The 14009-nt window shown below is 36.5% G+C and overlaps 1 protein-coding gene and 1 pseudogene across 1 annotated transcript; one reads left to right on the forward strand and one right to left on the reverse strand.

Annotated features, from left to right (window-relative positions):
- Positions 1–2900: 2900 nt before the first annotated feature.
- On the reverse strand, positions 2901–3635 carry LOC108039494 (trypsin delta-like). The gene has a single exon (XM_017116521.2). It carries the CDS (start codon positions 3633–3635, stop codon positions 2901–2903), a length of 735 nt encoding a protein of 244 aa, XP_016972010.2.
- A 525-nt stretch (positions 3636–4160) lies between these two features.
- LOC108039493 lies at positions 4161–4407 on the forward strand (annotated as a pseudogene).
- Positions 4408–14009: the final 9602 nt, after the last annotated feature.

Consider the following 14009-nt stretch of genomic DNA (forward strand, 5'->3'; position numbering starts at 1 on the left):
CATTTCCGATCAATCAGTTATATGGCGGCTATAGGATATAGTCGGCCGATCCTTATGAAATTTGGTAGGTCGGATTGATTGGCCAAATATAAAACCCATATAAAATTCCAACTTCCTAACTTTACAAACACCAAAGTTATGGCATTTCCGATCAAGCAGTTATATGGCAGCTATAGGATATAGTCGGCCGATCCCGGCCGTTCCCACATATATACTGCGTGCAAAGGAAAGAAGGGTGTGTGCAAAGTTTCAACTCGATAGCTTTAAAACTGAGAGACTAGTTTGCGTAGAAAGAGACAGACGGACAGACGGACAGACGGACATGGCTATATCAACTCAGGAGGTGATCCTGATCAAGAATATATATACTTTATAGGGTCGGAGATGTCTCCTTCACTGCGTTGCACACTTTTGACCAAAATTATAATACCCTCTGCAAGGGTATAAAAACAATGAAGCTATGTCGATTTTGCGCTGCATTTTGTCATCGTTTCTATGCCAGCTATATGATATTGCAGTCCGGTTTTGACAAAACTTAAAGAGTAATTCGGATATAGTAAATAATTAGTATATCTCAAAGGAATATATTGATAAATAACAAAAACAGCAAAATAAATAATTTTTTAATTTTATTTTTAATTTTTATACCCTTGCAGAGGGTATTATAATTTTGGTCAAAAGTGTGCAACGCAGTGAAGGAGACATCTCCGACCCTATAAAGTATATATATTCTTGATCAGGATCACCTCCTGAGTTGATATAGCCATGTCCGTCTGTCCGTCTGTCCGTCTGTCTGTCCGTCTGTCTGTTTCTACGCAAACTAGTCTCTCAGTTTTAAAGCTATCGAATTGAAACTTTGCACACACCCTTCTTTCCTTTGCACGCAGTATATAAGTCGGAACGGCCGGGATCGGCCGACTATATCCTATAGCTGCCATATAACTGAACGATCGGAAATGCCATAACTTTGGTGTTTTTAAAGTTAGGAAGTTGGGATTTTCTATGGGTTTTACATTTGGCCAATCAATTTGACGTACCAAATTTTATAAGGATCGGCCGACTATATAGTATAGCTGCCATATAACTGAACGATCGGAAATGCCACAACTTTGGTGTTTGTAAAGTTAGGAAGTTGGGATTTTCTATGTGTTTTGTATTTGGCCAATCAATTTGACGTACCAAATTTTATAAGGATCGGCCGACTATATCCTATAGCTGCCATATAACTGATTGATCGGAAATGCCATAACTTTGGTGTTTGTAAAGTTAGGAAGTTGGGATTTTCTATGGGTTTTATTTTTGGCCAATCAATCCGACCTACCAAACTTCATAAGGATCGACCGACTATATCCTCTAGCTGCCATATAACTGATTGATCGGAAATGCCATAACTTTGGTGTTTTTAAAGTTACGAAGTTGGGATTTTTTATGAGTATTAAGAATGCATCATATGAATAATTTTGGAAAATATAATTTACAGAGTATTCTGCAAGGGTATATCAACTTCGGCTCCGCCCGAAGTTAGCTTTCCTTTCTTGTTTCAGTTCCCTTTGCTAATTTCATGACTTGATTGGTATTTTTGTTTGCTCTTTATTTTGTAATTACCAATTTATAATGTTGTTTTGCTCTTTGAACATCTTGACCATTATTTATGTTTTTGCCGTAATTTTTTTTTGCGGACATAAGATCTAACCTTTCGACGACACAAAATAAATAAATAAACAATTATATATATTTTCTTTTAATACTTTGGGGATTATTTAAATATATATTAATTTTTATAACTTTTTTCGTTAAGCATACTTAATGGCTTTTAATTTTGATAAATTGTGATTTTCAAAACTTAATTTGCGACACTTATAGAATTATTATAGAATTTAAGAAAATATTTTTTTTGTAATATCTTTTAGAATGGCTAACAAATTTTACTTATTTCTTCGCAAATAAAAAGTCCCTTAAATTCGTATGTATTAACTTAAGAAGACGAGAAAGTATAATCAGTTTTGTTTAAATAGTTTAAGGAATGAGAAAATTAATATCCTTTAAATTTATATGAAAATAATAAATGTATATGAAAATTATAAATTTATATGAAAATTATGAATTAATTTATATAAATTACATATATAACAATTTTAAGAAGGAGAAAATTCCCATCCTTATTACTAATTCCTTTATATATAATTTTATAAAAATGTTTATATATTTAACAACATCATTAAGCAAGCCTGACAGAAGACGAAGTTTGGAATTTTAAATAAAACATCTTGATGTTTAGCATTATAAAAAAACGCCGACATAAATATTAATTATACTATTACATTTAAGTTGAAAACAATACAACAAAAATACAACAAACTAGTCCCTCACTTTTAAAGCTATCTGCCTGAAACTTTCCCAAAAGTTGTCTTTCTATTGCAGGTAGTATATAAGTCGGAACGAGCCAAATCGGGCGACTATATCATATAGCTTCCATAGGAACAATCGGAAAAAAATTACTTTGTTTTTATTTATTTTTCATTGGGATTTGGTAATATTTAAATATTATGGAATTACGGTTTTAATTTAATTAAAATCGGACAACAATATCATACAGCTGCCATAGAAACGACGGCAAAATGCAGCGCAAAGTCGACACCAGCTTCATTGTTTTTAGGCATATAAATTAAAATGTAGTCGATTTGTAATAACTGCAAGGGTATATAAACTTCGGCTTGCCGAAGTATGCTTCTTTTCTTGTTAATAATGGAGCCATAGAAATCGAAATGTAGTCATTTTGTAATAACTGCAAGGGTATATACATTTCGGCTTGCTGAATTTTTCTTCCATTCTTGTTTTCTATAATCCTTTATTTCATTCAATCTTTATTTAATTAGTGATCAAAGTAATTTCTACCGTCATTAAAGTCTTTGAATAGCCCTTAATATCCAAGGCCTGAGCTCAGCAACGTTAGCATAGACTCCAGGAAAATATGGATGAGCACATATTCCTCCGAAAGAGACTATTCCTACCAGTGTGCCATTGAACACCAAAGGACCTCCTGAATCCCCATTGCAGACACCTTTCCCCGGAGCAGCGGCACAGATCATTTCCTTGGTGATTTGACCATAGTATGAATTTCGGCAGGCATTCTGATCAACAATGGCAACCGTGGTCTCTAATAGAAAGTCAGAACCCTTCCCATAGGTTCTGGTCCGTCCCCATCCAGAAACCGAGACTAATGATCCAGGTCGCGGATAACTATTGGCCAAAGGAATTGAGCTCACACCGCAGCCCATTCGAAGACTAGTCTGAAGTTTGATCACTGCAATGTCATGTGATATTCCATAGTAACGCCCAAACTGCTCATGTTTTATGATGCGCAAGACATTCACGACTTGACCACCGAAATTCGAAATCGATGAGCCCACTCTCACTTGGAAAGTATCAGGACTATCGACACAGTGAGCTGCCGTTAGAACTATTTTCTCGCTATATATGACCGCGCCGCAGTCATGAATGCCATTTTTAAGGAGGGAAGCCTGCCAGGGAACCGCTTCAATCGACACCGAATGTCCTCCCACTATGCGTTCCGGAGTCCATTTCGAGCAGACCAGGGTAACGCTGTAGATCAGGAAAATCCAATGGACGTACATTTCGAACTAGAGTTTAAGGAATGAGTGATTTAAAGGTATAACATCCACTCTTTTATACAAATTTGCTTTGCCAACGGCAAACATATAAATAAACATATAATTTAATATTATAAATGTAAAAATAGGAATGGAATGTTAATGAAAAGATTAAAAGCCTGATGTTTTTTTAATAATTAGAAACTTCTTTTCCGGATATAGTTTTACCAGATTAAACTTTGTTAGCCAAAAATAGGTTCAGAAACTCCTTTTTTTCTAAACAAACAAGCAGCTCCATTTAATTTTATCAGACAACCGCTTTAACACGTTAATTGGATTCTTTTTTCAGAATTTTGGACTAAGCTTGGCTGACTAAGCACTGAAAAACTAAATGTAGTTTGTTAGCAAAGTATTTTTGTAATGGCAGTACAAGCCACATACCTTAAATATACGAATATTCAATAACATTCCACTTTCTATTTTTAAAAGGTGTATAAAAGAGTGGATCATATAACTTTAAGTAACTCATTCCTTAAACTATAGTTCAAAATGTTCGTCCAGTGGATTTTCCTGATCTCCAGCGCTACTCTGATCTCCTCCAAATGGATTCCGGAACGCTTCATGGGAGGTCATTCGGTGTCGATTGAAGCGGTTCCCTCCTTAAAAATGGCATCCATGACTGGGCGCGGTCATATATAGCGAGAATGTAGTTATAACGGCAGCTCACTGTGTCGATAAATCTGCTACTTTCTCGGTAAGAGTGGGCTCATCGAATCCAGATCTGACTTTCTACTAGAGACCACGGTAGCCATCGTGGATCAGAATGCCTGCCGAAGTTCATACTACGGAAGAATTAGCAATGATATGATCTGTGCCGCTGCTCCGGGCAAAGACTCTTGCTCTGGGGACTCTGGAGGTCCTTTGGTGTTTAATGGCACGTTGGTAGGAATAGTCTCCTTCGGAAGAGACTGTGCGGATCCATATTCCCCTTGAGTCTATGCCGACGTGGCTGAGCTCAAGCCTTGGATCTTAAAGGCTATTCAAAGAATTTGCACTTGCCATAAACTAGTTTGATCACTTCATTAAATAAAGATTGCATAATTTACAGATTTATACCAAAAATATTTTCAAACAAGAAAGGAAAGCTAACTTCGGGCGGAGCCGAAGTTGAAATACCCTTGCAGAATATTCTGTAAATTATAATCTCCAAAATTATTCATATGATGCATTCTTAACACCCATAAAAATCCCAACTTCATAACTTTAAAAACACGAAAGTTATGGCATTTACAATCGTTCAGTTATATGGCAGCTATAGGATATAGTCGGCCGATCCCGGCCGTTCCGACATATATACTGCGTGCAAAGAAAAGAAGGGCGTGTGCAAAGTTTCAATTCAATTTAAACTGAGAGACTAGTTTGCGTAGAAACAGACAGACGGACAGGGTCAAAAGTGTGCAACGCAGTGAAGGAGACATCTCTGACCCTATAAAGTATATATATTCTTGATCAGGATCACCTCCTGAGTTGATATAACCATGTCCGTCTGTCCGTCCGTCTGTCTGTCTGTTTGTACGCGAACTAGTCTCTCAGTTTTAAAGATATCGAATTGAAACTTTGCACACACCCTTCTTTCAGTATATAAGTCGGAACGGCCGGGACCGGACGACTATATCATATAGCTGCCATATAACTGGACGATCACAAATGCCATATCTTTTGTGTTTGTAAAGTCAGGAAGTTGGGATTTTCTATGGGTTTTATATTTGGCCAATCAATCCGACCTACCAAATTTCTTAAGGATCGGCCGACTATATCCAATAGCTGCCATATAACTGAACGATTGGAAATGCCATAACTTTGGTAAAGTTAGGAAGTTGGGATTTTTATGAGTGTTAAGAATGCATCATATGAATAGTTTTGGAGAATATAATTTACAAAATATTCAGCAAGGGTATTTCAACTTCGGCTGCGCCCGAAGTTAGCTTTCCTTTCTTGTTGAAAATAAGTTTAAATTGAGGTCACTTTTATACCCTTGTAGAGGGTATTATAATTTCAGTCAAAAATGTGCAACGCAGTGAAGGAGACATGGTTCTACGCAAACTAGTCTCTCAGCTTTGAACCTTTTCCAAAAGTTGTATTTTTAATGCAGGTAGAATATAAGTCGGAACGGCTCGGGCGACTATATCATATAGCTCCCATAGGAACAACAAGAAAAAAATTCCAAAAATGTTAACTTTTTGGTTTTAAAATTTGGGATTTGGTAGTATTTAAATACTATGTAATTACGGGCTTAATTAAATTAAAATCGGACATCTATATCATATAATTCCCATAGAAAAATCAATAAATTAAAAAAAAAAATTAAAAAATTTGTGTATTCCTGTTTTTTTATTTATCAAAATATTCCTTTGAGATATAGTAATTTTTTACTATATGAGAATTACACTTTTAGATTCGACATTGCTTCATTGGATTTCGTAATATAGGCATAGAAATGCAAATGTAGTTGTTGTTTAATAACTGCAAGCGTATATAAACTTCGGCTTTCCGAAGTTTGCTTCCTTTCTTGTTTAAACTAATTCTGAAACTGTTAATTGTTATAATTCAGAGTGTATATATGGGTATATTTTAAAAAAGAACATAGTTATAATTGTATTTCCCTTTGCCATGATTTTTCCAATGGCAGTTCTAGTTTTTTAAAAAGTACTTTTCTCGTTGTTGGGGGAAAAAATCCCAAAAACTAAATATATTTAAAAGGGTATACAACAGTGTAGAATTTAGCTTTTGGCTCTGATTATTTGATTGCTTCTCGGTCGGTTTCTCCGCAAACATTTTTCCGCGATGTCATTAGCATAATCCACAGATCAATATCAAACCACTAGCACAACTTTTGCATGCAATTTGCATTTGATTTCACTTTGCGATACTTAAAATCACTGTGAAACCCTAAGTACCTGCTTAACTCTGCATTTTTTCGCACCTTGGTCGCACTTTAACCTCATTAAATGTAAATTTAAAGCGATTCAAGGAACGAAATCGTTAGTGCTCTACAATCAGAGCATCAACAGTTAACGCCTGACTGCATTTTTCGACTTCGCACTCGGTCGGTAACCATTTCTTCCATCCTGCTTCTCTCCCATTTGCTTTTCCTATTGGAGTATTTTAGAGATAACCTCGATTCCTTAGCCCTCTTGTCGCCCCTATTTAACATACAATCTGCATCTATTATTCAAACACTAATCAATAGTTTTCGCAGGCTTCCAATGTGGGTGACTAACGAACTCTATCAGACAGTTAAAAACAATGTGTCAGTTTGTTGGTGTAGTCCGTTGACAGCCCTAATGTCTCTAATCAGTAGACACTTAATAATTAATCGACTGAGTGAAAGTTGTTGTCAACTGCAGTTGACCGCAATATATTGTTAATGGCGGGCTCAATGGCCAACAATAGCGAATAATGTATTCTCATCTACAAATTATCGAAATTTGCAATATGTTAATTTTACTGCACCCCAATAACATGTTTATCTGAACAAGAAGTTTGGCCGCGAATGGACCAAAAATCAAAATCATATAATTTCCTAGGGGTATTAATAGCAATGAAAACTGGTTCCGAAATTATCATGATGGCGACGGCGGGAGCTTCTCAAAACGTAAACCGCGGTTTTCTCAAAACAGTATTTTTACGACTGGCGCATGAGGTTACTCAAAAACTATTGATCCAATCGGTTCCAAAGATCTTCTTTACTTTTCAGCTTAATTTGAGGCTGAAATATGGCGATTTCAAAGGTCTGCCATTTTGTTAATTTTTGTGTGAAAATAATAATCCTAGTTTATGCCACAGCCAAGCATGTACTCTTCCTAATTCCGTTGGAATTTTTGGTTTCAGATGTTCCAGTGAGCGGAAATCACATGCGCCGCCGAAAAGAAGGGCTTTTGTTTAATGACAAAAAAAAACAGCAACAAAAAAAAAACAAGAAAGAAAAGCTAACTTCGGGCGGAGCTGAAGTTGATATACCCTTGCAGAATATTCTGTAAATTATATCCTCCAAAATTATTCATATGATGCATTCTTAATAGTCATAAAAAATCCCAACTTCCTAACTTTAAAAACACTTTCCAATCGTTCAGTTATATGGCAGCTATAGAATATAGTCGGCCGATCCTTATGAAATTTGGTAAGTCGGATTGATTGGCCAAAAATAAAACCCATAGAAAATCACAACTTCCTAACTTAACAAACACCAAAGTTATTGCATTTCCGATCGCTCAGCTATATGGCAGCTATAGGATATAGTTGGCCGATCCCGGCCGTTCCGACATATATATACTGCGTGCAAAGGAAAGAAGGGTGTGTGCAAAGTTTCAATTCGCTAGCTTTAAAACTGAGAGACTAGTTTGCGTAGGAACAGACAGACGGACAGACGGGCATGGCTATATCAACTCAGGAGGTGATCCTGATCAAGAATATATATACTTTATAGGGTCGGAGATGTCTCCTTCACTGCGTTGCACACTTTTGACCAAAATTATAATTATTATAAGCTAACTTCGGGCGGAGCCGAAGTTGATATACCCTTGCAGAATACTCTGTAAATTATATTCTCCGAAATTATTCATATGATGCATTCTTAACACTCATAAAAATCCCAACTTCCTAACTTAACAAACACCAAAGTTATTGCATTTCCGATCGCTCAGCTATATGGCAGCTATAGGATATAGTTGGCCGATCCCGGCCGTTCCGTCATATATACTGCGTGCAAAGGAAAGAAGGGTGTGTGCAAAGTTTTAATTCGATATCTTTAAAACTGAGAGACTAGTTTGCGTAGAAACAGACAGACGGACAGACTGACAGACGGACGGACGGATAGACGGACATAGCTATATCAACTCAGGAGGTGATCCTGATCAAGAATATATATACTTTATAGGGTCGGAGATGGCTCCTTCACTGCGTTGCACACGTTTGACCAAAATTATAATACCCTCTGCAAGGGTATAAAAAGAAAGCTAACTTCGGGCGGAGCCGAAGTTGATATACCCTTGCAGAATACTCTGTAAATTATATTCTCCGAAATTATTCATATGATGCATTCTTAACACTCATAAAAATCCCAACTTCCTAACTTAACAAACACCAAAGTTATTGCATTTCCGATCGCTCAGCTATATGGCAGCTATAGGATATAGTTGGCCGATCCCGGCCGTTCCGACATATATATACTGCGTGCAAAGGAAAGAAGGGTGTGTGCAAAGTTTCAATTCGATAGCTTTAAAACTGAGAGACTAGTTTGCGTAGGAACAGACAGACGGACAGACGGGCATGGCTATATCAACTCAGGAGGTGATCCTGATCAAGAATATATATACTTTATAGGGTCGGAGATGGCTCCTTCACTGCGTTGCACACGTTTGACCAAAATTATAATACCCTCTGCAAGGGTATAAAAAGAAAGCTAACTTCGGGCGGAGCCGAAGTTGATATACCCTTGCAGAATATTTTATAAATTATATCATATGATGCATTCTTAATACTCATAAAAAATCCCAACTCGCTAACTTTAAAAACACCAAAGCTATAGGATATAGTCGGCCGATCCTTGGTATACATATAAAAAATCCCAACTGACTGGCACCTTAATGAACCCTTTATTTAGTCCATATTAAAAGCTGTGGACTAAGATATTTTATTATACCCTTGCAGAGGGTATTATAATTTTGGTCAAAAGAGTGCAACGCAGTGAAGAAGACATTTCCGACCATATCTCTGTTTCTACGCAAACTAGTCTTTCAGTTTTAAAGATATCGAATTGAAACTTTGCACACACCCTTCTTTCCTTTGCACGCAGTATATAAGTCGGAACGGCCGGGATCGGCCAACTATATCCTATAGCTGCCATATAGCTGAGCGATCGGAAATGCAATAACTTTGGTGTTTGTTAAGTTAGGAAGTTGTGATTTTCTATGGGTTTTATTTTTGGCCAATCAATCCGACCTAATTTCATAAGGATCGGCCGACTATATCTTATAGCTGCCATATAACTGAACGATTGGAAATGCCATAACTTTGGTGTTTTTAAAGTTAGGAAGTTAGGATTTTTTATGAGTATTAAGAATACATCATATGAATAATTTTGGAGAATATCATTTACCGGTTATTCTGCAAGGGTATATCAACTTCGGCTCCTCCCGAAGTTAGCTTTCCTTTCTTGTTTGTTTTTATTTTATTCGAGGTGTAAAACTCTATAACCTAAAAATTAATTATTTATAATAAAAACATTTGCATGTATACATATTCATTAAATATGTTTTCCAATTCAATTATAGTCTTTTGAGGGATATATAGCATATATAAGACCTGGAAAGCTGACGTTTTATAAACTCATAATGTAAAAATAAATTCCAGGAACAAATTTCTGGTGTTTAACATTTACTTATAAATGCAATATTTAGAAAGGTTGAAGATAAGAGCCATTTGCATGTGTTGTTTATTTTATCTTCCGTTAAAATTAATGCCATGCGATCCCGTGAATTTGTTCTTGTTGGTATCTGTTTATTTGCTCTGTGGCCTGCTTCTCCGTTCCCCGACCCCTCAAAGTAGCTTATCTCTCTCACGACAGAAGAAGCAGCCGTGCACGAAGTCCTGTCGCCGTGTCGTCTACGTGCATACTCATCGCCATGCGTCCTAATTAGTTGCGGATTATTCAATGAATACCAAGCCGAGCCCCAACACCCAAGTGGAAGTCAACTGCAGCAGCCGCATGGCCGTGGTGCGACAAGTTGAATTTAAAACAAAATTTAATTAACAGCTTGCAGCTATATAATTTCCGCATGTGAGTCGTGTGTCCCATCCAAGTAGTTCCCCCGCAGAAACCCGCTTGCAAAGGTTAAGAGCTAAGGGGCATCAGTTCAATCTTTACCCGAATTGCATAAAACACATTCAGCATAAAACACATATTTTTCATTATTTTCATCATTATTTTTTCTTCAACATAAAATAATACATTTTGTGCGTGATACACGAAAATGTAATGTATTTAATGTAATGTAAATGTAAATGAATTATTTTTTTTTTATGTTTTCTGTGACTTCCTCCTTTTATTAAGTCAATTGTTTTTATATATAGGCTTCAGTTTTTGGTTGATTCGTCCCTTTTGTTTCCTCCCGAGGTACATTTAATTTTATACATATTTTGGCAGCTTTAGAAGTTAGAAAAAATGTTTGCAAGTGGTGCGCATATTATCTTAAGTTACAAGGGCATGTAGAATTTTCTTTTGCATAAAATTACAGTTTGTCCTGTAGGGGAAGCACACATATAGACACTAGCAGAGATTGCGTGGACACATGACTGTTGCTTGTGGCTGTTTGAAAGTAGATTATGCTGAACAATGTCACATCACTGAGAGTCCAACTAGGGTAAGCTCTGTTAATCTGGCTTGGAACATCAAGAAGTTAAACCATAAGAAAATTTAAGTAACCGCCCTCGAGCTGGTCAGGCTAAAAGAGAAATCAAGCATGAAATTGTTTAAAAGATTTCTTTACACAATGTGAGTTAAGTCCTTGGGGATTTGTGAACAGCTTGCGACAGGATCGAGCTAAGAGTTCAAAGGGGAACAGTTGTGGGCAAAATATTAGTAGTGGCCCTAAAAGGAAATTTATATTTTGATGTTAAGTTCATTTGCAAAGACAATTCTTTAAATTAGATATTGAAGTAGTGCATTTGAAAATGACCATAGTAAGAAGTAACCAAAAATAAATAATAATCATAAATTTCTAGTTATGGAGACGTTAGACTCCAGCTCTCTAAAATAGATATATTTATGTGGCAGCCCATATATGTAGGGTAACTAAGCCACTAGTATCAGATGATACTATGGTAGGATGGCGAAAATTCTTAAAATATATCATTAAATTTGAAAAGCTTCCCATAACAATAAAAAACATTTTAAAAAAATTAAGGGACTATTTAAAAAAAAAAATATTTTTTTTGACACTTGCAGATGATATTATAATTCAAGACAAAAGTTTGCAATGGTGGGAAGGATAATCGATTAATAGAAGTGTCAGTTTATACGTCTGTTTCTATACCGCCTGTGAGCTTTATTTAATGAAATAATTGTAATAACCGAATGTTCCTATGACAGCAAGATGATGTAGTCGTCGCCTTATGTACATTTTGTTTGAGACGGTCTCTTCCGATTTATAGTCTGCCTGCAATAAAAATATTATCTTTTTTAAAGTTTAAACAATTTAAACCAAAGAGATGTTTGTGGCACACTTGATAGGATTGAAAATCTGTCCATAATTCTGTTGCAAATCTATGACTGAAATTATAAGCCTCCCTCTAAGGGTTGAAAAAATCAGTAAACCATTATTTTGCACACAGGTGTATTTTTCGACTTCTCGTGTTAGTGTCGTTTGGGGCCAACATCAGCGACCATTTCCCAGTTGACTTTAGACAAATGTTTTAGTTTGTCTTTGAATTTTGAATTCCTGCACTGGCTAAGCCAAACTTGAAGATGTTAATAATGAAGATGTTGATAATGAATGATTTCGACATATGCATATAGGTATGAAACATATACTATATGTAAAATATAACACTTTTTAAAGCCCTTATCTTATCCCTCTTTACCTTTCATCATGTACTTAATTATTGTAATGGTTTGCAATAAGTTAGTTGGTTTTCAGAACATGTTGGGAACTATACGTTACAGGGCCTTCGCATTGATCGAATATTTAGTTATTATTCCTAGACTCTTTTTAAATAAGCATGAACAAAGTATGAATGGACATAACTTCGCGACTTCCCTAAAGAAAGTTGCACAATTATATTTTAATTTCTAATTTGTTTACCTTATGTGTGTAATTAAAACTGATAGGTATATAGGTACCATTGCCGTTATCGAATCAATCTGCTAGGATACCCATCGTTTACCTTGCTTTTTTCTTTGTTTTGACTCGGTGCACGCCTCAGTTCTCAGTTAACGTGCAATACATTTTTGTCCATGTCTCAACTTAAGTTTAACTCAAGGAAAAGGCATTTTGTGTCTATCAGGGCGTCTAATCGGCAGTCCAACCCATCTAGCCGACTTACCACGTGCAATAAATTCACAGGGGCAAAGTCTGCACTATTTTCCTCAGCCTCAGGACTTTTTCTTCGTCTGGATAGGATAGGAAGCCGGCTCGGGATGAGGCAGGTGGGGAAGGGATCTCCTTTTCAGTGCTAAGCTACGCGCCCGTACGTGATCTGATAGCGAATGAAAGGCAACCGCAGTCATGTGTGTGCAAAGTTTCGACCAAGTCGAGTTGCCACATTTGTTTGGCCTAAAGGACACGCACCTGCTTGGCCAACCACCTCCCAAATTCATCCCTCCGCCCATTCCAACCACCCCTGGTCGAGCACCCGCACAAAACGACGAGGGTTTTGCGCTGCGCTAATTCACTTTAAATTGGTTTTTGACAATAGGGTTTCCACTTCCTTGTACGAATTATCAATGATAAATGACTTCGGTACCATCTGATACCCTTGTGTTTTGTATGGAGCCGAAGTAAAATGTAGCAAAACAACTTTTACGTTTGATTTTGTTGCTCACGTTCACAAGTATTTTTCAGATATTAATTTATATGGAAAAGCCCAACTCAGTTTATAAATATTTATACTCTCCACATAATAAAAAGCTCCGAGTTTGTTGAATTAACTTCTCAATAGTCCTCAAAAATTCCCTTCCGCCCAATATGTCAATTTTATCGCTAATGACATCAGGTGGGCAGGGTCCGAAGTTAATAAATAGTCTATAGCCAATTGAACCGAACAGACGAACTCGAGGACAAATTTTTTTTGGGCGTAATTTATTTTTTGTGTTGCTTTCCATTATTAATGAGCTAAGTTTTAGAACCTTTTGTGCCAACTTTCGCAACTTCCCCAAGACCAAATTTGGGTCCAAGTTAAGGAGAAAGTCCAGGGTCTATTGTCGATACGATTGGCTGCTTATCGACGCATCGCATCGGAGGGGGCGTGGCATGTCAACGATACTAATAACAATAATATCCCCTTCATTTTGCCTCTGGACTTATATATTTCGCCTCCCACGAAGGCATAATTAATCGAAATAATGGTGGAGAATGGTGTTCGCCCAATTAATCATAAAGCCGTTCAGCGGGATCTAGAAGCATTTAAGGAGAGGTGGCAGCGAATACTCACCAACATTTTGGGTCACGTTTAAGTGCCAAACGATTTGCATACAATTATTGTTTTGAAGAGCAACCACAAAGGAATACCAATGTTTGTATACCCCATAATGAAAATATTCTATTCTATTTCGTAAAAATATCGATATCTCGATTTATATAAATAAACAAAGAAATTATGTTGATTTGTATTTTTTATTGC

Source organism: Drosophila rhopaloa, unplaced genomic scaffold (genome assembly GCF_018152115.1).
Source record: "Drosophila rhopaloa isolate 14029-0021.01 unplaced genomic scaffold, ASM1815211v1 contig_2, whole genome shotgun sequence".
Classification (NCBI taxonomy): Eukaryota; Metazoa; Arthropoda; class Insecta; order Diptera; family Drosophilidae; genus Drosophila; species Drosophila rhopaloa.